This window comes from Salarias fasciatus, chromosome 20, assembly GCF_902148845.1.
Source record: "Salarias fasciatus chromosome 20, fSalaFa1.1, whole genome shotgun sequence".
Taxonomy (NCBI): domain Eukaryota; kingdom Metazoa; phylum Chordata; class Actinopteri; order Blenniiformes; family Blenniidae; genus Salarias; species Salarias fasciatus.
The window spans coordinates 1,230,191-1,256,200 of NC_043764.1; the positions used below are offsets into that span (position 1 = coordinate 1,230,191).

At 55.0% G+C, this 26,010-nt stretch overlaps 2 protein-coding genes across 3 annotated transcripts in view; both read right to left on the bottom strand.

Annotated features, from left to right (window-relative positions):
* LOC115408444 (natural resistance-associated macrophage protein 2-like) overlaps nt 1–26,010 on the bottom strand; it is a 918,259-nt gene that overhangs the window by 704,649 nt on the left and 187,600 nt on the right. The window lies entirely within an intron of this gene.
* LOC115408435 (host cell factor 1-like) lies at nt 4,398–18,219 on the bottom strand. The gene is given in 30 exon segments (XM_030119198.1): nt 4,398–4,946; nt 6,780–6,834; nt 7,242–7,539; nt 7,617–7,802; nt 7,900–8,016; nt 8,082–8,275; nt 9,216–9,356; nt 9,505–9,697; nt 9,963–10,130; nt 10,204–10,352; nt 10,420–10,708; nt 10,859–10,956; nt 11,046–11,205; nt 11,324–11,481; nt 11,588–11,723; nt 11,828–11,943; nt 12,035–12,230; nt 12,325–12,438; nt 12,531–12,758; nt 13,690–13,878; nt 13,967–14,112; nt 14,188–14,499; nt 14,569–14,748; nt 14,836–14,942; nt 15,054–15,138; nt 15,227–15,395; nt 15,397–15,430; nt 15,641–15,801; nt 15,891–16,039; nt 17,471–18,219. Coding segments are annotated over 30 exon segments (4,749 nt in total). The 5' UTR covers nt 17,652–18,219; the 3' UTR covers nt 4,398–4,906.

The window sequence follows — 26,010 nt, forward strand, 5'->3', positions numbered from 1 at the left end:
TCAGGAGCTGACGTTAACCTGAGCAGACGAGCTCGCTCACACCGCTCTTATTGTGAAAGGCCACTTCCTGTCTGCTGCAGACTTCCTGTCAGGTGACGAAGAGCAGCAGCTTCACGCCGTGAGAAAAACCTGCAGATCAAACTGATCTGATTAAACTAATCTGATTCAAGTAATCTGATTAAACCTGAAAGCTCAGCGACTCTTCAGCACCAGGACTGATGTTCTGCTGCACGGTTCTCCAGGTTCTCCTGGTTCTTCCGGTTCTCCAGGTTCTCCAGGTTCTCCAGGTTCTCCAGGTTCTCCTGGTTCTCCAGGTTCTCCTGGTTCTCCAGGTTCTCCAGGTTCTCCAGGTTCTCCAGGTTCTCCTGGTTCTCCAGGTTCTCCTGGTTCTCCAGGTTCTCCTGGTTCTCCAGGTTCTCCTGGTTCTCCTGGTTCTCCTGGTTCTCCAGGTTCTCCTGGTTCTCCTGGTTCTCCAGGTTCTCCTGGTTCTCCTGGTTCTCCAGGTTCTCCTGGTTCTCCAGGTTCTCCAGGTTCTCCAGGTTCTCCTGGTTCTCCAGGTTCTCCTGGTTCTCCAGGTTCTCCAGGTTCTCCTGGTTCTCCTGGTTCTCCAGGTTCTCCTGGTTCTCCAGGTTCTCCTGGTTCTCCTGGTTCTCCAGGTTCTCCTGGTTCTCCAGGTTCTCCTGGTTCTCCTGGTTCTCCAGGTTCTCCAGGTTCTCCTGGTTCTCCTGGTTCTCCAGGTTCTCCTGGTTCTCCAGGTTCTCCTGGTTCTCCTGGTTCTCCAGGTTCTCCTGGTTCTCCAGGTTCTCCAGGTTCTCCTGGTTCTCCTGGTTCTCCAGGTTCTCCTGGTTCTCCTGGTTCTCCAGGTTCTCACACCTGAATGCAACGAGTCTCTCCTGATCAGACCTGCTGGACTCGGTGACGGAGCCTCCGGTGTGTCGAAGCAGGGAGAACACGGAGAACCTGATGGGTGGGGAACAGAGTCCTCTGTGTGTGTGTGTGTGTGTGTGTGTGTGTGTGTGTGTTTGGCTTCTTGACAGGAGAACTTCATGGTTCTCTGTCTCTGTTTCCATGGAAACGCTGAACTTTCCAGAAGTTTAAAATAATTTAATCTGAAGAACCAGAACATCCTGCAGGTGAAGAAGCTGCAGAGCAACAACAACAAAACAACAAACAACAACAACAACAAATAACAACAAACAACAACAACAACAAATAACAACAGCAACAACAACAAGAGCAGCAGCAAAAACAGCAGCAGCAGCAACAACAATAAGCAACAGCACGTGGCGCAGGGTGGGCCGTGCACAGCCGTGCACAGCCGCAGCAACAACAACAATCCCCCCCCCCCCCCCCCCCCCCGCAGCGGCTCCGCCTCCAGATATTTTTTACCGTTTGAGTAAAAACTCTTCCTCAGAGCAACAAGCTGCGCCTCACACCTCTGCTGCACGCGCGTGTGTGTGTGTGCGCGCGCGCGTGTTGTCCTCACCTGGATCACCTGCGGCGCGCGGCCCAGCGGCTCCTCCGTCACATCCTCCCCCGGCTCCCGGTGTGCGGGTCCCCGCTGTGCGCGCTCCCGGTGATTGTCTCCCGGTGCGGAGCTCCGGATCGATGCGCTGATCGCTGATTGGTCCAGGAAGGAAGAGACAGGAAAAAAAAAAAAAAGGTCCGCTGCGGGTTCACGCTTGCCTCGTGAGCGCGCGGCCGCGGCTGCAGACGGGATCGATCACGCGGGATCGATGCGGCGATCGGAGCCGCTCTTCATCCTCCTCCTCCTCCTCCGCAGCGCACCCGTGAAAACAGCAGCGCGAGGCGCGCTCACGAGGCCAGCAACACGCCGCGGGCACGCGTACGCACACGCCCTGCTGGGCGCGCGCATCTCCTCCCCAACAACCTGAAGATGTTTGAGTGTGAGCGCGTGTGTGTGTGTGTGTGTGAGAGAGAGAGATAGAGAGAGAGAGAGAGAGAGAGAGAGAGAGAGAGAGAGAGAGAGAGAGAGAGAGAGAGAGAGAGAGAAAGAGCGACTGAGTTGTGCGTTGCCGCCTCCTTGTGGTTGTCACTGGAATCGTCTGGAATGTGATCGTTTCTTCTTCCAGGGTATTTTTTTGGTTTGTTTGTTTTTTTCCTGTGTGGATCACTGCTGATCAATCAGTGGATCCGGAGTTCCGAACCAACAGGATCCTCCTCAGATCGAAGCCCCAAATAGACAGCAGATCAGTCAAATCAGAGACGAGAGGGAAATGAAGAAGAACCAGACTGGAGTCAAACCACATCAAGTCACACCTGGATGATCCCGAACTTCCTCTTCGGCAGTCCACCGATTTCGATGAGGACCAGAGAGGCGGAGCGGTGTTTGAATGTTGGGTGTGGTTTGTCTCTTGCATGCACGTAGGTGAGCCATCAGAGCGGCTCTCGATCTACATGGTCGCCCACATTTGCCTCAGGTGAAATCTCTGGCACTTACAACAGTGTGACGGCGATCATGAGCGGACAGAGAATCAGTTCTTCTTTTCTGTTTGACACTTTTGATGGTTTGGTGCAGAACAACACGCCAGTCGGACCGGTCTGAGGCTTGCTGCTCCCAAGTGTCGCTGTCAGTCTGGACAGATTTCATGTGACCCTTAAGGACATCTTTATACCGAAGGTCTGACGCCACCTTACGTTTCCCGTGCTGCAGCTCGCTGTAGAACACTTGTTTGGGGAGGCGGTCATCAGGCATCCTGGAGACAAGTCCAGCCCAGCGTAGCTGAGCTGCAGCCAACAAAGCTTCTACACTCACCACTCCCGCTCGCTCTAGTAATTTGACATCTGGGACACGGTCTTGCCACTTAATGTGCACGATGTGGCCATGTGGCGAAGTTGCACACGTGTTAGTTGTCTGATGTGTCGGCGGTAGAGGATCATGGCTTCCGTGCCGTACAGAAGTGAAGCAATACAGCTGTATTGTAGATTTTGATCTTCGTACAGAGCTTGATGTCGTGTCGGGACCAGAGTCGCTGCTGCAGTGACCCAAAAGCCTCACAGGCAGCTTGAGTTCTTCGGTCAATCAGCATCAGACGAGTTCTTGTTGGTGACTGTGCTCCCTCGGTAGGTGAAAGTGGCCGTTGTTTTCAAGGCCACACCGTTCAGGCTGCTGGTGCGGTGGTGGTTGGTACAGAAGCTCAGTTTTGGAGGCATTTATTCGTAAGCCAAAGCATGTTGCTGCTTTAACAAATAGGTTGGTAATCTCTTGTAGATTTGTAGCAACCAAGGCAGAGTCGTCGGCATAGAGCAGTTCTCTCACACAGATCAGTTTTGTTTTAGTGGCAGCTCGTAGCCGAGCAAGGTTGAAGAGACTACCATCTGATGATCGGATGATCCTGAACAGTCAGACTACAGTCAGACATGACTGTAGTCACAATGCAGTCGATCACCCACGCCCCTGGCGGATTAAAACCAGATTACAGTCAAACTAATTTTCATTCACATCTGAATTTAGTTCTAATTAGAATCAATTCAATTCAGCTTTATTTATAAAGCGCCGATTACAACAGTCTTCTCCAGACCAGAGCAACGATCAGCAGGAGACAGAACCCTGCAGAACCCTGCAGAACCAGGCCCAGAGGACAAACCTGCAGAACCAGGCCCAGAGGACAAACCTGCACAACCAGGCCCAGAGGACAAACCTGCAGAACCAGGCCCAGAGGACAAACCTGCACAACCAGGCCCAGAGGAGAACCCTGAAGAACCAGGCCCAGAGGAGAACCCTGAAGAACCAGGCTCAGAGGAGAACCCTGAAGAACCAGGCTCAGAGGAGGCGGCTTTCTGCCATTCCGGTTCAATTCACTTCTAAATTCTAAACTATTTACATTGGGTTTCCAGTCAGGCTACAGTCAGACTACAACCAGGTTAGTCAGGATACAGTCAGACTACAGTCAGGATACAGCCAGGTTACAACGAAGTTGCAGTCAGACTACAGCCAGGTTACAGTCACAGCCGGGTTAGTCAGACTAAAGCCAGGTGATAGTCAGGATACAGTCAGACTACAGGCGCCACTGACCACTGAGCAACTCTGATTGTCAGCGAATCAGAATCAGCTTCATCGGCAGTTCGTTCATGACAATCAGGGAATTTGACTCCAGCTTCCGTTCGCTCCATGGAAGGAAGAAAACTCCGAACCGAACCACAGAAACAGGATGAAAGAGAAACATAAATATTCTGAGAAACAGGAAGTCCCAGTGTTTACAGGAAGTCCCAGTGTTTACAGGAAACAACCTGAAGAGAACCGATGAAATAATCTGAGCTCATTAAAAGAACAGACCTCAATTTTAATCTGACTGAGGCGGAGTCTAAAGAAGTGACAGGAAGTGAGACGGAGCAGGACGAGGACAGGAAGTGGAGTCGACACGTTAGTAGAAAACAGCTCTAAAAATCTTTATTGATCCAGAGAATATTAAACATCTGGAGATCAACTGACCAATCAGTGAGCTCCGTCCACAACAGAAGAAGAAACAGAAACCACAGAAGAAGAAATCTCTGCTTACAGTCGTTTATAAAAAAAAAGGACAAAAAAAAAAAAATACTGAAGATGCTACTCGAATAATTTACAGCTGAGCTGGTTTAAGGCCCGCCCCTTCCTCTGCTGAGGCTCCGCCCCCTGCCGGCAGCAGGATCCCGGAGAGAAACGGCGGCTAACGGCTAACGTTCAACTCAAACTGATTCATTTAGATCCATCCAGGGTGAAATGCTTCTGGCTCCGCCCCTCGCTGTCTCCATGACAATGCCATAACAAAACGGGTTTGAAGGTCATGTACAAATATCCTACAAGTCTTTAGTGCGCCGAAGCCCCGCCCCTTCACCATGGCAGCCGGCGGCTGGGCGGAGCTTAAGACGGCAGCCAATCACAGTCCTCGGGGGGAGCGGGCTCCTCCTATTGGTCGGTTCTGAACTTCTTTGGTCCAGCAGGTTTGCTGAAGACAGAAGAGAAAAGCTCCAATGAGATCAAACAAACCCGGAACGTTCGGCGCTCACTGCAGAACCTGCAACCGTTCCAGACTGAAGAACCCGAGGACCACAGAACCAACAGCGTCCAAACAAGAAGACAGAACCGGTCTAAAGCCGCCGAAGAACCCAGCTGAGAGGCCGGGGTCAGGCTGGAACAGGAAGGAGTGGGCTGGAGAAGCCGGTTCAGAACGGGAGGACCCAGTTCAGAACCGGAGAACCGGAGAACCAATCAGACAACGAGCTTGAGTTCCTCGTCCACTCTGTTCCAGACCAGCTGGGAACTCCTGGGTCTGATCCCTTCAGGTTCTGTCCGTCGCTCTGTCCATAGATATACATAGAAAGGCCAGATGGCTGATGGGACTGTTGCCGCCGGCGCCACCGGTCGGCCATCTTGCACAATGAGACAGGGGGAGCCTCTGTAGTGGTGGATGGAAGGTGACCGACCGACACAAACAAAACAAATAACTCGCTGAATTCTTGACAGATTTATAAACGGTTGGGTTTATTTGAAACCTCATCACCGTGGCTACGATCCGGGCCGCGCAGACCTGTTTACACTGCAGTTTCGCTGCATAGCTGTGTTTGTTGCAGCCATTTTGCAAGGCTGCAGTCCGGGAGTTTCAGTTGTCACATGGGTTTCCATGAGAGCAATAATAATTTTGTGACAACATGTTTTGTCTGAACGGCGGTTTGTGTGGATGCAGCCGGGTTTTAGCTAGCAAAGAAACAAGAGGCTGTAAAGGAGACGTCTGAGCCACTTGGACCATTACAGAGTAACCTGGACCGAATCCTATACAGGGGGGAAATTTAATTAATATATGTATTAATTAGAAATATAAAATATCAAACTATTAAATGTTTAACAAACACTGACGATTTAATTTCACTGTGTGCAGCTGTGGCAGGTAATGCTCTACTATCTACTTTTTTTAATTTAATATGAAAGTCCATGGTTATAATTATCTGTAAATATGCAACAACTGCATGTCTGGCGTTTATAACAAATCAATAAGTTTAAAAAACGGTTGAAAACTGAACGAGCTGTGGATAATTAAACAGTACCTGCTCCACAGTGAGCCAGCGGCCCCTACGTAAGATGGCCGCCGCGCAGCGACGCCAGCCGCCATCGGCTCCCGGCGTCTGGAAGCTCCAGCCTCTGTGTGAACCTATGGCTGTCTGCCGGGTACCGCTCCCGTCTGGACGTCTACAGCAGCCGTCCAGCGGGAGGACGGAGCGACGCGAGGAGTCCAGGCTCAGAACAGCTGGTCTCTACTGGTCCTCAGCTGGTCTCTACTGGTCCTCAGCTGGTCTCTACTGGTCCTCAGCTGGTCTCGGCTGGTCTCTACTGGTCTCGGCTGGTCTCTACTGGTCTCGGCTGGTCTCTACTGGTCCTCAGCTGGTCTCGGCTGGTCTCTACTGGTCTCGGCTGGTCTCTACTGGTCTCGGCTGGTCTCTACTGGTCTCGGCTGGTCTCTACTGGTCCTCAGCTGGTCTCTACTGGTCCTCAGCTGGTCTCTACTGGTCTCGGCTGGTCTCTACTGGTCTCGGCTGGTCTCTACTGGTCTCGGCTGGTCTCTACTGGTCTCGGCTGGTCTCTACTGGTCCTCAGCTGGTCTCGGCTGGTCTCGGCTGGTCTCGGCTGGTCTCTACTGGTCTCGGCTGGTCTCTACTGGTCTCGGCTGGTCTCTACTGGTCTCCAATGGTTCTCAGCTGGGGTTCTGCCAGTTCTCGGCTGGGGTTCTGCAGGTTCTCAGTGGGTTTTGACATATGGGGTTCTGTTCTTGGAGCTGCTCTCTTACAGGTCTGGAGAGGGTCCAGGTCTCTTCGCTGCTGGTTTGGCTTCTTTACTGGTTTCTGCAGGAGACAGAGGACAGTGGTGAGACGGGTCAAGTCCTGTTTGGGGACGTTCTGTCGCTCTGGTCCGGTCCGTTCTGGTCTGGTGGAGTCAAGTCGAGTACAGTCGAGTCTGGTCCAGTCTAGTACAGTCCAGCCCAATCTGGTCCGGTCCAATCCGTTCCGTTCAGTTCCAGTCCGGGTCAGTTCTTTCCGGTCCAGTCTGGTACAGTCTAGTCCATTCTGGTCCGGTCCGGTCTGGTCCTTTCCAGACCAGTCCAGTGCAAGTCAGTCCGTTCCAGTTCAGTCGAGTCCGGTCCGTTCCGTTCCAGTCCGGTCCGTTCCGGTTCAGTCCGTTCCAGTCCAGTCCAGTCCGGTTCAGTCCGTTCTAGTCCATTCCAGTCCAGTCCGGTCCGTTCCGGCCTCACCCTGCAGCCACCGGACTTGCGTGGCCGGGCCGTAGCCCTTCTGGTTGCGGGCGGCGATGCGGAAGATGACGGCGGGCTTGGTGGTGTAGTCGATGTGGGCGTTGGCCAGGCTGGAGGACGGCACCAGGCAGGCCGGCGTGGCGCCGCAGTACACCCTCATGAAGGCCAGCTGGGCGGGGCCCGACGCCGAGGAGGGCGTGGCCTGGCTGGACCGGATTGCCAGGTACACCGAGTACTCCGAGATCTTCCCCGACGTGACGGCCGGCGGCTCCCAGGTCAGCTGGGCCCCGTCCGGGTTCTGCGGGGTCAGAAGAGCCATGAGAACCCGAGAACCGGTGGGTCCGCAACGGGAGACCCCGCCCCCCGCACCCCCACCTTGCTGATCTTGATGGCGCAGGGCGCGCCCGGGAAGCCGGGCAGACACGTCTTGAAGGCCGACACCTCGGAGAACGTTCCGCGGCCGCAGATGTTGATCCCCGCCACGCGGAACTTGTAGGCCGTCCCCGGCTGCAGCTCCACCCGCTGCATCCGGCTGTAGTCCGGAACCGCGCCCGAGTCATCCTACAGCCACAGCCACACCCACCGGGGGGGGTGTTAGAGAAGAGAACACACACACACACACACACACACACGGCGAGCCGTCACAGCGGCCTCTTACGTCGGCCATGTTGTCGTCGGGGACGTAGTAATGCGTGACGACCATGTTGGTGACTTTCACGATGCCGACGTCGAACCAGCGACTCTCCGAAGCCGCTTTGGCCCGGACGCTCTGCTTCTGCAACACACACACACGGTCAGGCCGCCACCGCCGCGCGGGTGTGTCTCCGGCGCGGCTCTCACCATGAGCCCGTTGGTCACCTCCGTCGGGGGGGCGGGGCCGGGGGCCTGAACCTTCACCTGGCCCGCGGTGGGCGCGGGGCCGAACGTGCTGGCCAGCCGCGCCACGGCGCTGGTCACCGCCGCCGCCGCCGCCAGCTCGTGGCCGTTGCTCTCGGCCGCCGGGTCGTTGAGGCTGTCTGCCGGAGCAAGGCCCTCTGGGAAACAGATGGAAGGGGAGGGCACGGAAAACCCATCAATTCTAGCCCAACACAAGATCTCTCAAGACCACATAGCCTGTCGCTGGCTCCTCCCCTTCTACCCACAGGCGGTTACCATGGTAACCTCCTGACGTCTGAGAGAAACACCCAACTGGGTCACAGTTAGTTTCTGAGACAGGAGCTCCAGAGCATCTTCCTCCTCCGACACCAGACTAGGGGTGGGCGATACGGCCTAAAATTTATATCACAGTATAACTTGAACCTTACACGGTAGAAGGTATAAGTTGATATATAAATTAAAGCATAACAGTTTCTTAATGGTTACCAATGGTTACCATAGCACATGGTGAAAGCATGGAAGCAGGAAGTAGCTTTTAAACTATTAAATAACAGAAGTCAAGTTACTTTGAACCCAAACCAAGTCCAGATTATACATGATGGGTTGGCAACTTGATTTGGCGTCATGCCAATTCTTTTTTTTTTTTTTTTGACTGATCCCCATTTGTCAGTGGCTAACAGCTAAGCTAACAGCTGACTGAGGCACCGGTAGCGTCCATCAGCAGGCTGCTTTTACGAAGCGTCCCTGAAGGCAGCAGGAGCTGCAGCTCAGGTTGTTCACTGAATCAGAGGGTTTCAAGGTGTTGCACAGGTAAAGAGGGAGGTTTCGGAGGATACTAACAGGTTAATGTACGGTGTTATGCCTCCCTGAAGCAGCCATCGCTGTTGTTGTGTACTTCTTCTGCAGGGAACGGGGCATCGAAAAAGTTGCATTACTGCCACCCAGAGGACGTAATGTGCTATCGCGGTTGGACAGTGAGACCAAAATCCCGACCGTGGGCCAGATTCTTTCACATACGGTTTATACCGTGTATACCGCCCACCCCTATACCAGACTACAGAGCATTCCCCCTCCAGCCTCCAGGGGGCGGTACGGTACCTGTGGGGATGCTGCTGTGCTGAGCTTCAGGCTCAGGCTGCTGCGTTTCCTGCAGCTGCTGCTGCTGCTGGACCAGAGCGGCGAGCTCCTGCGGCGTCAGGACGATGGGGATGGACTGATCCATGGCGTCACCGTCATCGCCTGCGCGCACACACACACACACACACACACACACACACACACACACACACACACACACACACACACACACACACACACACTGATGTGAAACATTGCGGAGACAGGGCTGTGCGTTGGACGGAGCTGGCACCGCCTCCGGTCGTCTCACCCAGCTGTCCCGCCGCCTGCAGGACCGCCTGGATGGTCGCCTGCTGCGCCGCTTCGTCTGTTGCCGCGGCAACGGCCAGCTGCTCCGCGGTCAGCCCCGTCACCATCAGGGTGGTCGTCTCGGAAACCGCCTCGCCGCCGTCCCCTTCTGAGGACATCAGCTCCTGAGGAAGGCCGCTGTCGGAGGACGCCATCTGAGGGCGGGGACACAACAGCTCAGGTTCATTCATCAGTCAGGACTCAGGAAGAGCCTCACAGATTGCTGGTTCAATTTCCCACACTGCTTCGTCTGCAGAGCCGCTCTTTAAGTCCATCAGTCTTTATGGCTGAGTCACTTTGATCTGCAAGACTTGAAGGACAATGATGGGAATCAATGCCGTCCCCATCAGGCCTGAGTGGGTGGGGTGGGTGTGTGTGTGTGTGTGTGTGTGTGTGTGTGTGTGTGTGTGCGTGGGCTACCTGGGCTGCTGCCTCGCTGCCCTCCATGTGAACCTGTAACACTGCAGCTGCTGACGGCATGACGTCAACTGACTGGCTGTCCGTCTGCATAGGCTCCGCCCCCTCCTCGGCTGCCATGACAACCATTGAAGCGTCTGACCTGTCGTCTCCGACCAATGAGGAGATCTCCTGCAAGACAGCACGGCGTCGGTGACGACGGTGTTCCCACGGTTACGCGTGTGTGCGTCCATTCGTCACTCACAGGTATGGAAGGTCCAGGTGTGGGCGTGGCCTGCGTCACCGTCGTGACAGCTCTGCTCTGATTGGCCGCAGCGGTGGAGGAGGCGGGGTCAGAGGAGGAAGAGGAGGGGTCTGTGGAGTCTCCCTGCTGGCCGTCTCCGCCCTGCTGAGCTGCACACGCAACAGGAAGTGAGTCTCGGGAGGCTGGAGAAGGACTTCCTGGTCCAGGTTTGCCTACCTGTGGCCGTGGTGGCGGTGTTGGTGGTCCCGGTCTCGTGGGTCTCGCAGGGGGGGTTGGAGCAGACCTGTCTGACCCCCCCAGCTCCAGCCTGGGTGGCGGTGTTGGTGGTCCCGGTCTCGTGGGTCTCGCAGGGGGGGTTGGAGCAGACCTGTCTGACCCCCCCAGCTCCAGCCTGGGTGGCGGTGTTGGTGGTCCCGGTCTCGTGGGTCTCGCAGGGGGGGTTGGAGCAGACGTTGGCTCCGTTCACACTGACAGCAGGGGGCGCCAGCGGCTGGTTCGAACTCAGCTGTGGAGGAGAAACGAGGCGGTGTGAGTCACACACAAAACTGAGGGCTCCGCCCGGTGGCGGGAGGACTGCACTGCGGGGGTGGTGTCTGTAGACCAGGAGGTCCTGTATACCAGGAGGTCCTGGGGGGGGGGGCGGGTCTGGGCTCACCTGCAGCTCCGGGTTAATGCTTGCCGAAGCCACCGTGGTGGTGTTGGTGGTCCCGGTCTCGTGGGTCTCGCAGGGGGGGTTGGAGCAGACCAGCGTCACTGCAGCGCGAGTACAAACAGCTGATCGTCACCCAGAGCGCCGGCGGCAGCAGCGGCGGCGCCTCGGCCTCGGGCGGCGGCGGCCGTACCTGTGGCGGCGTCGCCTCCGTCGCCCTCTGCCGTGGTGGTGGTGGCGGTGCTCGTGGTTCCTCCAGGATCCTCTGAAGTGGGAGACGCCATGAAGGAGACCGGCAGGTCCTGGACCAGCGGCTGGGCCTCGGCGCCGCTCGGCGTCGTGATCAGAGTCACCTGCGGAGAGAACTCCTGCTTGACATCGCCACGGCAACCGCCACCTCGGCAGGACAACCGCAGCGCCGCTCGATGGACCCGATGGAGGACGGGAGCAGTGGAGACTCAGATCCAGTACCTGTTTGGGTCCGGTACCGGCACTGGTTGCCGTGGCGACCTGGCCAGCCAGCGTGGCAATGGTTGCCAGTGTGGTGATGGGCGTGGCCAGGGAGGCGCTGGCTGCTGAGGCGGCTCCGCCAGAAACACTTCCTGTTACTGTCCCCAGACTGGACACACCTGCACACACACACACACACACACACACACACACACCTGTAACACTGGCCAGCAGACACACCTGGGAGGGGCCAGGTGTGTGTGGGGACACCTGGCCACTGCTCACCTGTGGTTCCCTTGACGACCAGCGTGGTGACGGTGGGCTTGGCGCCGGCGGTCCCCGGGGACACCAGGCGGACGCCGCTCATGGGGACAGTCCTGAGGATGGTCCCTGCCGTCCCTGGACCTCCTTTCAGGACCACCTGAAGACCCAGACACCCAGGGAGTGTGTGAGAGTGAGTGTGTGTGTGAGTGTGTGAGTGTGTGAGTGTGTGTGTGTGTGTGTGTGTGTGTGTGTGTGGCTGACCTGTGTGAGGCCCTGCTGGCCGGCGGTGGAGATCTTGGGGATGGAGGTGAGGATCTTACCGGCGCTTCCTGGAGTCGCCATCTTGGTGGTGAGGATGGTGATGGGGCTGCTTCCTCCTGGACACACTGTCCTGTCAGGCCGCCTGGCAGCGGGGGTGTGTGTGTGTGTGTGTGTGTGTGTGTGTGTGTGTGTGTGTGTGTGTGTTACCTGCCCCGCCCTGCAGAGCAGACATGGGGATGGTCTTGATGATGGTGGCTCCCGGTTTGGAGGTTGTTGGGGCGACGCCCAGGATGGCAGGTTTGGGGGCGGAGCCGGCCGGCGCCGTGCTGAGGACGGACGTCTGCGTCCCGTCAGCCGAGGACACCAGCTTCAGGATGGTCCCCGCTGGGAGGGCGCCCTTCGTCTGGGTGGGGGGGGGGGGGCAGTCACAGGGCGGTTAGCGGGACCTGGCCTCCAGGGGCCCGGCGGAGGAGGGGGGACGTGGACCGGGGTTCTACCTGGAGGATCTGGGTGAGGGGCCCGCCCCCCGCCTGGCCGGCCACGGCTCCGCCCTGGACCTGCTTGTTCTGCACCACGGACACCACCTTCCCCAGGTTGCTCAGGTTCCCGATCTGGAACGGCAGCAGAGGCAGAGGACAGCCGTCTAGGTGAGTCCGGGTCCGGGGACCGGGGACCGGGTCCCGGCAGGCGGAGCGGGACCCACCAGCGTGCCGCCTCCAGCCACGCCCAGCGGACTGTTCACCAGGGTGATGGTCTTGGTGACTCCGCCCACCACCGTGGTGACCACCTGGGCCTGCTGGGATACCGTCACCGTGCCCGACTTGTGGACCGTGATGATTGGCCGGGTGGGGGTCCCGGGGGTGGAGACCACAGAGACCCCGCCCACCTGAGCGGCTGCCGTCTTCAGCATCCTGGTGGCCGGGTTGCTCACCTGCAAGAGGATCAGGACGTTAACGACGGCGGGCCGCGAGACGGCGGCCGCCTCCACAGCCTGCCACTGCGCCATCGCTATGGGGGGACTCTGGTCGCTATGGGGGGACCCCGGTTGTTATTACGGGACCCTGATCTCTATGGGGGGACTCTAGTCGCTATCGGGGGGGGACTCTAGTCGCTATGGGGGACCCCAATTGCTATGGAGGGACTCTGGTCGCTATGGGGTGGACTCTCATCGCTATGGGGGTCTTTGGTCACTATGGGGGGGGTCTCCAGTCGCTATAGGAGGACCCTGGTCGCTATGGGGGGGGACCCTGGTTGCTTGGGGGGACCCTGGCTGCTATGGGGGGACCCTGGTCACTATGAGGGACTCCTGTCGCTATGGGGGGACCCCGGTTGCTATGGGAGGGGACCCCAATCGCTATGGGAGGGGACCCTGATCACTATGGGGGTACCCCTATCACCGAGGGGGGAACTCTAGTCGCTATGGGGGGACTGCGGTCACTATGGGGGGGAACCATGGTCGCAATGGGGGACCCCAGTCGCTATGGGGGGACCCCAGTCGCCGTGGGTGGACTCCGGTTGCTATGGGGGCGGACTCTGGTTGCTATGGGGGGACCCCGATCGCCGTGAAGGAACTGTGGTCGCTATGGGGGGGGAGGGACTGTGGTTGCTATGGGGGGGGGGGGGGGGGGGACTGTGGTTGCTATGGGGGGGGGGGGGTTTGTGGTCACTATGGGGGGGAGACCCCGGTTGCTAAGGGGGACACTGTGTTGCACTATGGTCACTAAGGAGGGTGACCTGCTGGTTTAGATATTAACCATGTGCTGCTTGTCTTGGCGTGTATGGAGAATGGTCACGTGACTCGCAGGTCAGTGGAACAGACCAGATGTGATGCATTGTGGGTAGTGTGGAGCTCGGAGTCGTACCACAGTGACAGGTGCGGCCACTTTCACAGGCAGGCTGCCGGTTCCCGGACTGACGGCCACCGTCTTCACGATAGTCGCTCCCGCAGGAACATTCAACATGGCCGCTGTGGACGGAGGGATCTTCTGAGTCGCCGCCGCCGCCGCTGCCAGTGCCGCCATGCCACTCATCTGGGGGCTACCGCCCGCTGGCTGCGAGAGGAGAGTAAAGAGGGGTTGTCATAGCAACAGGTCTGGCCGCAGGCTGGTGCCGGGACGTCAGGCTGGTGGAGCCGTTTACCGTCTGGGCGGGCTGAGCAGGTACCACCATACGGACGCCGGCGGGAAGCGTCGTCATAGAAACTGGGGTTTTGGGCGTGGCCTGTCTCACTGTGACAATGGAGGCTCCGCCCACCGAGCCCGGCGCCGGCGCCACCTTCAGAACTGCTGCGGAAACAGGAGACATGTGAGCTGCGTCTGACCGTTGCCGCCATCTCCACCTGCACGGGCGCGCCCACGCACCTGGGGCTTTGGCGGTGGCGGCCAATGGGCTTCCAGGAGCTGCGGCGGCGGGGGCGGGGACCAGAGTGACGCCGGACAGCGGCACACTCAGACTGGTGGCGCTCTTCGGGGAGCCGGCTCTGGGCGTGGCCACGGGAAGCAGACTGGGGGCGGGGCTGGACACGGGCGGGGGCGTGGCCGGCGTGGCGGGGATGTCGTACTTCTGCAGCTGCAGCAGGTACGTGTCGGCGGTCTGGGACGGCCCCCAGCTGACCTCCAGGGACGTGGTGTTGGCCCGGACCAGCTGCACCCGGGACGGGGCGCAGGGACGAGCTGGGGACGGACGGGAGGGGACGGTGAGGGGGGCCTCCAGCAGCCTCGGCGGCAGCGGGCGGGACTCACCGGTCTCCAGGTACCACAGGTCCTTGCAGCACACCTGGTTGTTCCAGGCCTTGCGGTAGCCGTCCCGGCCGCTCCAGATGTAGAGCCGGGAGTTGATGGCCACGCTGCAGTGTCCGGCCCGGGCCCGGGGCAGGCTGTCCTCCGTCACGTCCATTACCACCGTCTCCCAGCACAGCGAGTCTGCACACAGCCGGCCGCGCTGAGCACAGCGTTCCCGCACCACAGGGGGGTGTGCGCGTGTATGTGTGTGTGTGTGTGTGTGTGTACCCAGGTTGAGGCAGGCCAGTGTGTTGGTGCACTTCCACTCCTTCTCATGAGTGGCTGCTTTGACGTCGTCCATCACCAGCGGGACCCAGCCTCCGAACACGAACATCCTGAGGACCAGGGAAGGGTCAGCACGGGCGCCACAGCAGGGTGTATTTGTTTGTGTGTTTGTGTGTGTGTGTATGTGTGTGTGTGTGTGTGTGTGTGTGCATGTTACATACTTGTTGTTGATGGTGGTGGCAGAGTGCAGGCTGCGTGGAAGAGGCGGCGTCCCGTTCAGCGACGGTTTGCTCCACACCAGCGAGTCTGTGACATTATCAGGAAAGGGACCAATCAGGACTGAGGGGAAGTGTGTGTGTGTGTGTGTGTGTGTGTGTGTGTGTGTGTGTCTCACCGATGTCCAGGACCCACAGGTCTCCCAGCCGGCAGCCGCTCATCCCGCCGTAGATGATAAGCTTGTTGGCGCTGCGGCCGCTGGTCGCCACCGCCGTGTGGCTCTCCCTGGGGGGCGGGGCCAGGCCGGAGGTGGGCGGGATCTCCCAGCCAACCACGCTGGAGCCCTGGACGCAGCTCCAGGCAGTACAGGTCGTTCAGGTACCTGAGGGGAGGGGTCCGGTGAGACACACCCAACAGCCCTGAACAAGATCTGAAACCTGGTCCGGGTCCAGGCCCACCCCCCCCAGGGTCCCCCCGCCCCCCAAGGATGGTTCCTCATCCTAACTGAGTTTCCCACAGGAAGCACAGTCTGTAATGATGACACACTGACCAAGCGATGCTACATGCTAACCGTGGCCGAGGCCCCTCCTACCTGGGGATGTTGTTCTTGGGGTCCTCGCTGTCATTGGCCAGTCCCCCGAAGAGGAAGCAGCGGCTGCCGATCAGGGAGAAGCTGTGTCCGAGGCGGGGGCAGGGCGGCGGCCCGTTCTTGGGCGCCTTGGCTTTCAGGCGCTTCCACTCCCAGCGGCTGGCCTGTGGGCGGCGGACGGGGGTTAGGACGCAACGGCGGTTAGGACGCGGCGGCGGCGGGCGGGCCACGCCCCCGCGGTGGCGCCACTCACCTGCAGCTCGTACAGGTCGTTGCTGTACTTGCCGTACTCCACCATGCCTCCAAACACCAGCAGCCGCGTGCCGTCGCACACGAAGCCGTAGGCGGCACAGCCGGGGGGGATGTCTCCGCGCACCGCCGGGATGAACCACTGGTTGGTGGCTGGAGACACAGACGGGGGACACACCGCCGGTCAGAGGACAGGACGGAGACAACACACCGCCGGTCAGAGGACAGGACGGAGACAACACACCGCCGGTCAGAGGACAGGACGGAGACAACACACCGCCGGTCAGAGGACAGGACGGAGACAACGGAGCAGAGGACGCTGAAAACCCTCCACCGTCATTTAAATCAGAACCACAGTGAGACATTCCGTCGGCGCCGAGGCTCCAGAACGCCGTCCAGCAGGGTCGCCTGTTTGAAGCCCCATCACTCCTGTGTTGCTCAACAGTCTCTGGTCACCGCAGCGATTCAGCGGCTCTTTGCTGTAGAATCTGTTCCAAAGCCAACTTTACTGCTGCGGGGCACGACGCCGGGCTCCCCTGAGCAAAGCACGGGGTTCAAACTCCTGCTGAGCTTCAGAGACGCCGTCTGACCAGGACATGAGCAGGACAAGCTGAGGCTGAATTCTCCCAGAATGCTCTGCTCCCACTGCAGACTGGAGAATGTCCAGCGGAACAGCTGAGAGTTTTACAGTCAGAGGATGGAGGGACATTCAGCCATTTTCATCATTTAATCTCTTTCCTTATAATTGGTGCTTTTTTGTTTAGACGTTTATTTTCCCAGTTTGTTTGTTTTTTTAATTCTAGTCATTTTAGCATATTTTAAGTTTCCTTTTAATCGATGAGATAAAAGTAATTTTAGGAATGGCTTTGGTCTATAAATAAAGTTATAGATAACTGTAATAAAATGTTTATACAGGTAGAATTTAGTGAAAGCTTCAGGGAGCCGCAGGTTGAGCACCCCTGTTCTAGAACGTTATGCATTAGTAAATTGTTGGGATTTCTTCAGCTCCATGCAGGTGCAGTAGAATCTCCCTCTGAGGTGAATTCAATGTTTTCTACTTGTCGTTATTAGTTTATTTGGCTGCAGATCTATGTCTATTTTAAGCAGTTGTTTTCTTTGTTGACGCGAACTAAACATTACCTTTAAATGTATAATCTGGTAAAACCCTAACCAAACCAAGATTCGGGGATTTTCAGTGACTTTTCTTGTTAATTCGCTGTTTTTGTTCAGCGGGCACGCTGCACGGGAGGGGGCGTGGTCTGGTGACGTCAGCTGTGTTTTCAGTAAAAACGCGCCATTTCTCAGGGCTCCAGCCGCTCCGCTAGCTGCCCGCTAGTTAGCACAGTGCTACCAGTGTTAGCACCGTGCCGGGCACTGGTTAGCTACGGTAGCAGGAGGCTAAGCTAGCCTCGCCGGCTGTACGGTCTGACACAACACCAAATGAACCACAAACAGTTATCCTAGCTTCTTGGCACAGTTAGCCGGTAACGGTTAGCTTCAGCGAGCATCCCGGTCAACAGGGGGAACAGACCTCACGTTAATCCACAAATTCGTAATAAATCGTCATTAAAGAGCAGACTGAACCTGTGTTGTAGACGTGAAGCTCGTCCACGATCCCCTCGTTCCCTCCGCCGAAAACCACCATCAGTTCCTTGATGGCCACGGCCCGGTGGCCGTGCCGGGGCCGCGGTACCGGGCCGGTCCAGCCCAGGACGCGCTTCCAGCGGGGCTGCAGCACCGCGGGGGTCCCTGCCTCGGTCGCCATGTGGGTTCTTCTGTGGGTTAAGGAGCCACAAAATGAAATACACGGGAGCTCAAGGACTGGTTTGAAGTTCAAGCTGGGTTAGCATTAGCTGCTAACTAGCTACACGGATGGCTACCGTGACAGAAGTTAAGCGGCTAAATGAGTCCTGCTAACCGGATAAAGAGCCCTCTGCAGGCTGCGGCTCTCCGGTTCAGTCTGTTTTAAACTCTAAGAATCGAACCCCCTCCTCCGGGACAGCGGCGGGTGGCGGGTGGCGGCCTGGGGAGCGTCGTGATGCCGCCGCTAGTTAGCCCAAACAGTGCAGCGAACGGTCCGCCATTTTGGCTCTGAGCAGGTCGGTGAGGAGCCGCCGGTAGCCGCTGAGCTAACGGAAACCAAACGCGCCTCCAGCCGCGAGTGGCTGTGCGTTGTCGCTGCTGCAAGCACCGGGAGCCAGGGCTCGGTGAAGCTGGGGCGGGGGTTGCTCGGTCTGGGCGGGGGAGGCTGCTGTCAGACAGGCAGAGCCGCGGGTCTGTGCGCCGGGATGGGAGCCGCCATCTTGCTGCTAACAGCAACCGAACACAACAGACGGGAAGCCGCGGGAAATGGCAGCTAGGCGGCTAATGGCTAGTGGCTAACAAACGCTAGCAGGCTGCTAACAGGCGGCTAGCAGGTCCCTCACTGACCGAAAACTGATTGATGACAGACCAACAACAGAAAGAAAACAGACCAAAAAGCAGTGTTGGGCAAGTTACTTTAAATGAGTAACTTAGTTACAGTTACGGGGTCAAAAGTAACTGAGTTACTTTAAGTCAGGGGTTCTCAAACGAGTTGGGTCCAGGGACTCTTATGCAGGATCCCTAAATGCCAGTTTGTACTGATCTGTTCTTTGAGATCAGTGCAGCAGAAAACAAGTGAACCAAATGAAGTTTGAGGTTAATAAAAACAACTCTTCAGTTTTGAACACTGGTGAAGTTTTATTTAAACTATATTCTTACTTCACAACATTTAGATTGGGTCAAATTGACACAATTGCAGTTTTCAATAAACTAACAGCATTCCAGTTTTTCTGCAGTGGTTCGACTCATTTCGTGAAACAGAAATTACATTTTCAAATCTCTCAGATCATTTGGCGAAATGGTCTCTCTGAACTCTGCTCTGCAAAACTGTTCTCTCAGGGTCCAAAGCCTCTGTTGGAGCTATTTATTAGTCTTTGTATATTTTCTTAATATTTCTTAATTTACTTTGTATTATTGCATATAGTGTTTATTTTGCTTAGATTTGTTATTTGTTTATTTTGCATGTTTTGGGGTAAATGACATGATTTTCTATTGGGCTTATTTTTGTAGATTTAATTATTACCACAGGCACCTGGAGCATCGGACCAGCATGCACCTGGAAGCACTGGACCAGCATGCACCTGGGCAGGCCGAGGGTTTGAGAGGCGGCAGGAAGTGACGACTCCAGTTTGTTTGCTTGCTTCAGGAAATAAACCAGGACAAAACTCACCAGAATCTTGTGGACATTGGTTCTTCTGCTTACGTGAAACCACTACCCATGATGCATCAGTGGCAGTTTGAAGTTCAGGTTGCGTTTTGATTTTTTTCATTGAAGACAAACATCTCTACTGCTTCAGCTCTTTCCCTGATAAACAGCTCAGAAAGATCCTCCTGCAGCTTCGGCTCGTTCCTCCACACAGACCAGACATTCTCAGTTCTCTCGGTTCTCTTGTCAAATCAGCCTGGACGGTTCAGCAGAACCACGGTTCTCCTGTCAGAGATCAGGTCTCTTCAGAACAGTTCACTCAGGAGGAAAAACTACATTTCTTTCTCAGACAGATGGTCAATGTCCTCAGAAAGCTCCGTCCCTCTGGCCTGGGGTCTCTGACAGTCACAACGTTCAGACGTTCTGTCTTTAAGGCAGAAGAACATTGAAACGTTCCTCGTCTCCCTTCAGTCTGAGTCCAGAGCTTCAGTCACTCTGGTTCCTGTCAGAGTCTTATTTCTTCTTTGTTTTTTAGCGAACAGGAAACATGTTGTAGAAGAGAATGAAGAGAAAAAGCATTTTACAGTCAGAAGAACCTTCAGGTTCTGATTCTCACGTCGTTCTCACACTTCTAAGGAAACTGTTCTCATTTTTAGTCAAACACAAACTAACTTCATCCATCAGAGATCAGGGCGCAGCTACAGAGAAGGCTCTGTCACCTCTGGTTTTGAGCCTGGCTTTAGGGACAACCGACCGGAGCAGGTCAGCTGACCTCGGGTCTCTGGTCGGCGTGTCGGGCTGCAGCATATCAGTCAGGTATGGGGGGTCCAGGAGAGCAGACACTTAAAGGGGCGGTATCATGCAAAATTCACTGTTTGTATGTTTTAACCTTGTTATATAGTTATGTTCTCTCAGCTTTGCTCTGTTTCTGCTGCTCAGAGAGGCAGCCCCTCCCACCGTGAAAACTCTCTGTTTCCCACGTTCACGTCACACAGTGAAGATGGCTCCCCTGAGCCTCAAGGGTCTGAAGGGTCTGGAGGGTCTGAAGGGTCTCAAGGGTCTGAAGGGTCTGGAGGGTCTGAAGGGTCTCAAGGGTCTGAAGGGTCTGGAGGGTCTGAAGGGTCTGGAGGGTCTGAAGGGTCTGAAGGGTCTCAAGGGTCTGAAGGGTCTCAAGGGTCTGAAGGGTCTGAAGGGTCTGGAGGGTCTGAAGGGTCTCAAGGGTCTCAAGGGTCTCAAGGGTCTCAAGGGTCTCAAGGGTCTCAAGGGTCTGGAGGGTCTGGAGGGTCTGAAGGGTCTGGAGGGTCTGAAGGGTCTCAAGGGTCTGAAGGGTCTGGAGGGTCTGAAGGGTCTCAAGGGTCTCAAGGGTCTGAAGGGTCTCAAGGGTCTCAAGGGTCTGAAGGGTCTCAAGGGTCTCAAGGGTCTCAAGGGTCTGAAGGGTCTGGAGGGTCTGGAGGGTCTGAAGGGTCTCAAGGGTCTCAAGGGTCTGAAGGGTCTCAAGGGTCTGAAGGGTCTGAAGGGTCTGGAGGGTCTGAAGGGTCTGGAGGGTCTGAAGGGTCTCAAGGGTCTGAAGGGTCTGAAGGGTCTGAAGGGTCTGAAGGGTCTGAAGGGTCTGAAGGGTCTCAAGGGTCTGAAGGGTCTCAAGGATCTGAAGGGTCTCAAGGGTCTGGAGGGTCTGGAGGGTCTGGAGGGTCTGAAGGGTCTCAAGGGTCTGAAGGGTCTCAAGGGTCTGAAGGGTCTGGAGGGTCTGAAGGGTCTGGAGGGTCTGAAGGGTCTGGAGGGTCTGGAGGGTCTGAAGGGTCTGAAGGGTCTGGAGGGTCTGAAGGGTCTGAAGGGTCTGGAGGGTCTGGAGGGTCTGAAGGGTCTGAAGGGTCTGAAGGGTCTGAAGGGTCTTTAGAGTCTGGAGGGTCTGGAGGGTCTGAAGGGTCTGGAGGGTCTGCGCTTGGTGAGTTTCTAACAGGAAAAGACGTTTTTGCGTGTGGAGAAGCTAGAGCTAAAGAGCTAAAGCTAGCTAGCGTATTTGTTTTGAAGCTCTGATTGGTTGAAGTAGCTGTCAGTCAAAGTCCACAGGGGGAGAGGCGGGACTTCAGTGAAACGGAGCGTTTTCTCTTCCGGGTTTCAGAATTAGCCCCAGAAAATCTTTTATTTCACACAAAATGACTTTTCCTTAGCGCCAAAAATAAACTATGACCATGTTAGTGACATTTCTAGGGTTTGGACGAGCTGAAGAAGCAGGATACAGGCCCTTTAAGAGTGAGCAGTAAAACTTTAAATTCCACTGGAGAGCAGACAGGCAGCCGATGTAGAGAGCTCAGCACAGGGGGAGGAGCTCCCGCTGCTGTGTTTCAGTCTGGTCCAGCCCCGGTCCAGCCCCGGTCCAGTCCCGGTCCAGCCCCGGTCCATCCTCGGTCCAGTCCCGGTCCAGTCCCGGTTCAGTCCCGGTCCAGTCCCAGTCCAGCCCGGTCCAGTCCAACATACAAAGCATTACAATAATCCAAACGAGAAGTTATAAAAGCGTGGATCGCGCTTTCAAAGTCAGCCAGAGGAAGATAAGATCTGGTTTTGTCCAGAGTCCTCAGATGGAAGAAGCTGGTCTTGATGACAGAACTGATGTGTTTGTCAAATTTAAACAAAGGGTCGACCATCACCCCAAGTCCCTCACAGAAGGCCGGCAGAAGGAGGACAGAGGACCGACAACACTGTCATGTCCTTGCAGGGGGTTATTGGACCCGAACACCAGAATCTCAGTTTCATCCTTTCATCCTTCAGGAGGTTTGCTCTCGTCCATGTCTGGACGTCGCCGAGTCCTGCAGTGATTCTGCAGACTGACGGTCGCTGGCCGGAACCGCTCAGTAGACCTGGATGTCGTCTGCAAACAGTGAAAGCAGACCAGCGCCATGGCAACCAATCGTCTGCCCTGTTTAACACCATCCACACACACTCCAGCAACACACACACTCCCCCTGCCCTCCACACACACTCCACCGACACACACACTCCCTCTGCCCTCCACACACACTCCACCAACACACACACTCCCCCTGCCCTCCACACTCCCCCCTGCTGTTAGGCTCCTCCCACTCTGGCTGGAACACTTCAGGTTCTGAAGTTGGAGACGAGAACCGTTTGTGTCGGTCAGCAGCGACCCGGTGATTTCCCTCTGAGCAGGTGACTCCAGTCCACCCCCCCCCCCACCCCCCCCACCCCCCCCCACACACACACACACACACACACACAACACACACACACACACACACACACACACACACACACACACACACACACACAGCTTCCATCTGCTGAGCAGGACACCATCTCACACCTGTCCCTCACACACCTGCAGCTCCTCCTGCTCTGACTCATAGACATATTAAAGAGTAGACCCTGCATCGGCCGCTACCACCAAGGGGCGCTGTCGAGCAATGCGGCCGCCATCTTGGTCCGGTCGCCCGCCTCGCTCTGCTCCGCTGTTTGCCCGGAGCAGTGAAGTCTCAGCTCGTTAAATGGATCATAGTTCTCTCAATACTACGGTTTTTACTACGGGTGACAGCAGCTCAGCTGGTAGAGCAGGTCGTCTTATAACCGGAAGGTTAGCGGTTCGATCCCCGCTCCCGCAGGTGTAAAACTGTCGTTGTGTCCTTGGGCAAGACACTTCACCCACCTTGCCTGGTATGAAAGTTGTGAGAGTGAATGGTTGGTGGTGGGAGGGGCCGACGGTGCAGATTGGCAGCCTCGCTTCCGTCAGTCTGCCCCAGGGCAGCTGTGGCTACAGTCGTAGCTTACCACCACCCAGTATGGTGTGAATGAATAATGCAATGTAAAGCGTCTTTGAGTGTCCTGAAAAGTGCTATATAAAATTTTTTTTTTTATCTGCAAGCATGTTTCAAAGAGGCATGATAGAGGCCACAATTTCTGGCGTTTTCAAACGTTTATAAGGAATAAAATCATATTTTAGAAGATGCCGGCAGAGCTGCATGCCATAGTATAATAATTAATCATGGATATTCGATCATATCACGCCGATACTCAAAACTCTCCACTGGCTGCCAATCAAATACAGAATCCACTACACTCACTCACCAGGGCCGACATGGAACTGCCCCGGCCTACCTCCGCGAACTACTTACACCCCATTCCGCCACACGAAGTCTCCGCTCCTCCTCCTCCTCCTCCTCCACCTTCTGCCTCCAACAACCCAGGACTAAACTCTCCACCATGGGAGGCGGGGCCTCCAGGCAGTGGCCCCCCGGCTGTGGATGCTCTCCCCGAGACGCTGAGGGCCCCGATAAGTGTGGAAACCTTTAAAAAAGGCCTAAAGACTTTATTGTTTCCAGAGGCCTGTTAGATCCACTGTCTTCTCCATCATAGTGACTTGAAGTTTTAATATGTTTAATATGTTATGTTTAATTTTTTTTTTCTGATCTTTGTATTTCTGCCTTGAGAATTGCTTTTAATCTTGTTCTGTAGCACTTTGAGATTTCTTTTGAAATGTAAAGCGCATTACAAATAAAATGTATTATTATTATTATTATATATCTAGGTTAGAGCTAGGTTCCTGCTACGTCTCAATAACTATTAATAACTGGTGGTTTTAATAGGCTAATTTAATACTTTTAATTATTTAGTTTAGTTTAATTTATTTATCGATTTATATACACATATCAAAATATAATATAATGTCACATAGAAGCAGACTGTTTTAAAATGAAGACAAGACAGAAAGACAGAGACGGAGAGATAGATAGATAGATAGATAGATAGAGAGAGAGAGAGAGAGAGAGAGAGATAGATAGACGGATAGAGAGAGAGGGAGAGAATCACAATGATAAGTAATTTCTGCCCTGTAATCAATAGAATATTTCCCTTCAACAAAGCTAACAGCCTCATTGTGAAGCTGCTGCTCTCTGGAGGAGATCTGGAAACTTGAAGACTTAGAACACACTTAAAGCAGGTTTTCCGTGTTTTTTTTTTTTTTTTTTGCTTGTTTTTCCCTTTTCTTTAGTTTTGTTGTTGTTGTTGCTTTTTTCTACTCATTTTGTTTGTCTTTTTGTTTTTGTTTTTTGGGGGGTGGGGGTGGGGGGGGTCATTTGTTTGGACAGATTCTCTCTATCATGATCACTGTGAACGCTGGAATCAGTTATTTCTCTTCACCAATGGGGGAAAATCTAGATTTTAATGTGCCTGTCCCTGCTGCGTCTATGTTCAACTACTAAAGCAACTTAAAGAACAATTTAATATTGCAATATCTGACCTGATCCAAACACAGTGACAGACACATGAGATACCTGGGAATTGCTTTAGATTGTTTTTTATTCTTTGCTTATATTTTTGTAAGATTTCTCTTTTTTTCTTTTCTTTTCTCTTAATTTTTCTTTTTCTATTTTTGTGCTGGATTTTATGCCATCTTCTTATGTACGCCTTTTACATGGTCATTTCTTTTTTTCACTATGAGTTTGTGCAGGAGCAGCATTTGTACAAGCTTTCTGGCTTTTTTTTTCGTTCCCATGCACATACTCATATTGTTCTGACTATATGTGCAAAAAAAAAAAAAAAAAAAAAAGGATGGATTAAAGTTAGGGTAGACGATGTTGTCCAAAAGCTCTTCTTGTCATCCTGAGTGAAACGCTCCCTCCCCCTGGGAGAAGTCAATACATCATGTGGACGGAAAAAGGTGCGGAAAAAATCTGACCACTGTAGCGGCCACAGGACAGTAAAAACTCCGACCAATCGGAAGGCGCGGACCGCTCTTCAGGAACCAATCAAATCCCTTCGCCGTTCTACCAGCCCCCTGCGCGTTCATTTCAATGGCGTGCGCTGGTCCTGGTTCAGGGCGCGTTGCCAAGGCGCTCTCGGCGCTCGCGGCTCGCGTGAAAAACAGAAGGAAGGGAGCGGCGCGCTGCACTGCTATGAGCGTTGTGTGCGGCAGTCAGAAAGGTTCATAACACTGGAGGCGATCACAAACTCTGTGCGCGCGGCGCTCCCGTGCGCGCGCGCGGCGCTTCCGCATCCAGTGCGTTCGCTGCTGACGGGAGCTCCTCCAATGGGGTGGGAGCTGGGCGGAGCCTTGGGGAGATGCTACATTCGTGCTACATGCTAATTTTCCAAGATTGCCGACCCGAGCTTTAATGCCATCTCTGCGGCGGACAGCCTGTCCCGTCCTGTCCCGTCCTGTGGACGTCCTGCTCTCTGAAGTCTCACTATGCAGCACAGACGAGTCTCTTGCTGGGAAATTCTCCCTCCTCAGAGCGAACTCACACTTCTTCCTGTCTTTAACAAATCTGCTAAATGAAACAAGATCACCACAAAATAATCTTAAAAAAGAGCTCACTTTCTTCCTTTTTCGGTCTATTTTATTCCTTCAAGTTTCTTAGAACCTTTCATTCTCATTTTTCAAGTTAATGCAAATCTGTTCCTAAAAGTTCATATAATTGTGAATGAGCAGCTGTTTGCAAATGACTCTGCAGTCAGGTGTGATGCTGAGAAAACGTTTAATCCTGTCTGAACAGTTATTGCTTGAGCGCTGCTCGCTGCCGTCCCACACAGGAGTCACACGGAGCTCCGGCTGAATCCCACCAAGGACCGGAGCGTCTGCGCCTCTCCACCGGACCAAGATGGCGGCCGTGTTTCTCGCTGCGCAGCGCCCCGCGGGGTCTGCTCTTTATGATGTCTATGTTCTGACCATCCTAATCCCCCCAGTGGTCACATTAAAGCCTGCGCTAGCGGAACGGTGGGAGCGATTCGTCGGTTCTTCACCTCAGAGTTCCATTTCCACGATTTGAAGCTTTCGGGACACATTTAGAGATGAATGTTTAACTTCTGTTCATTAGCGTACAAACCGCCCTGGTGCGGGATCACAGTAACCTTGCATAGCAGATGGGCCTGCCTGATTCAGTTCCTA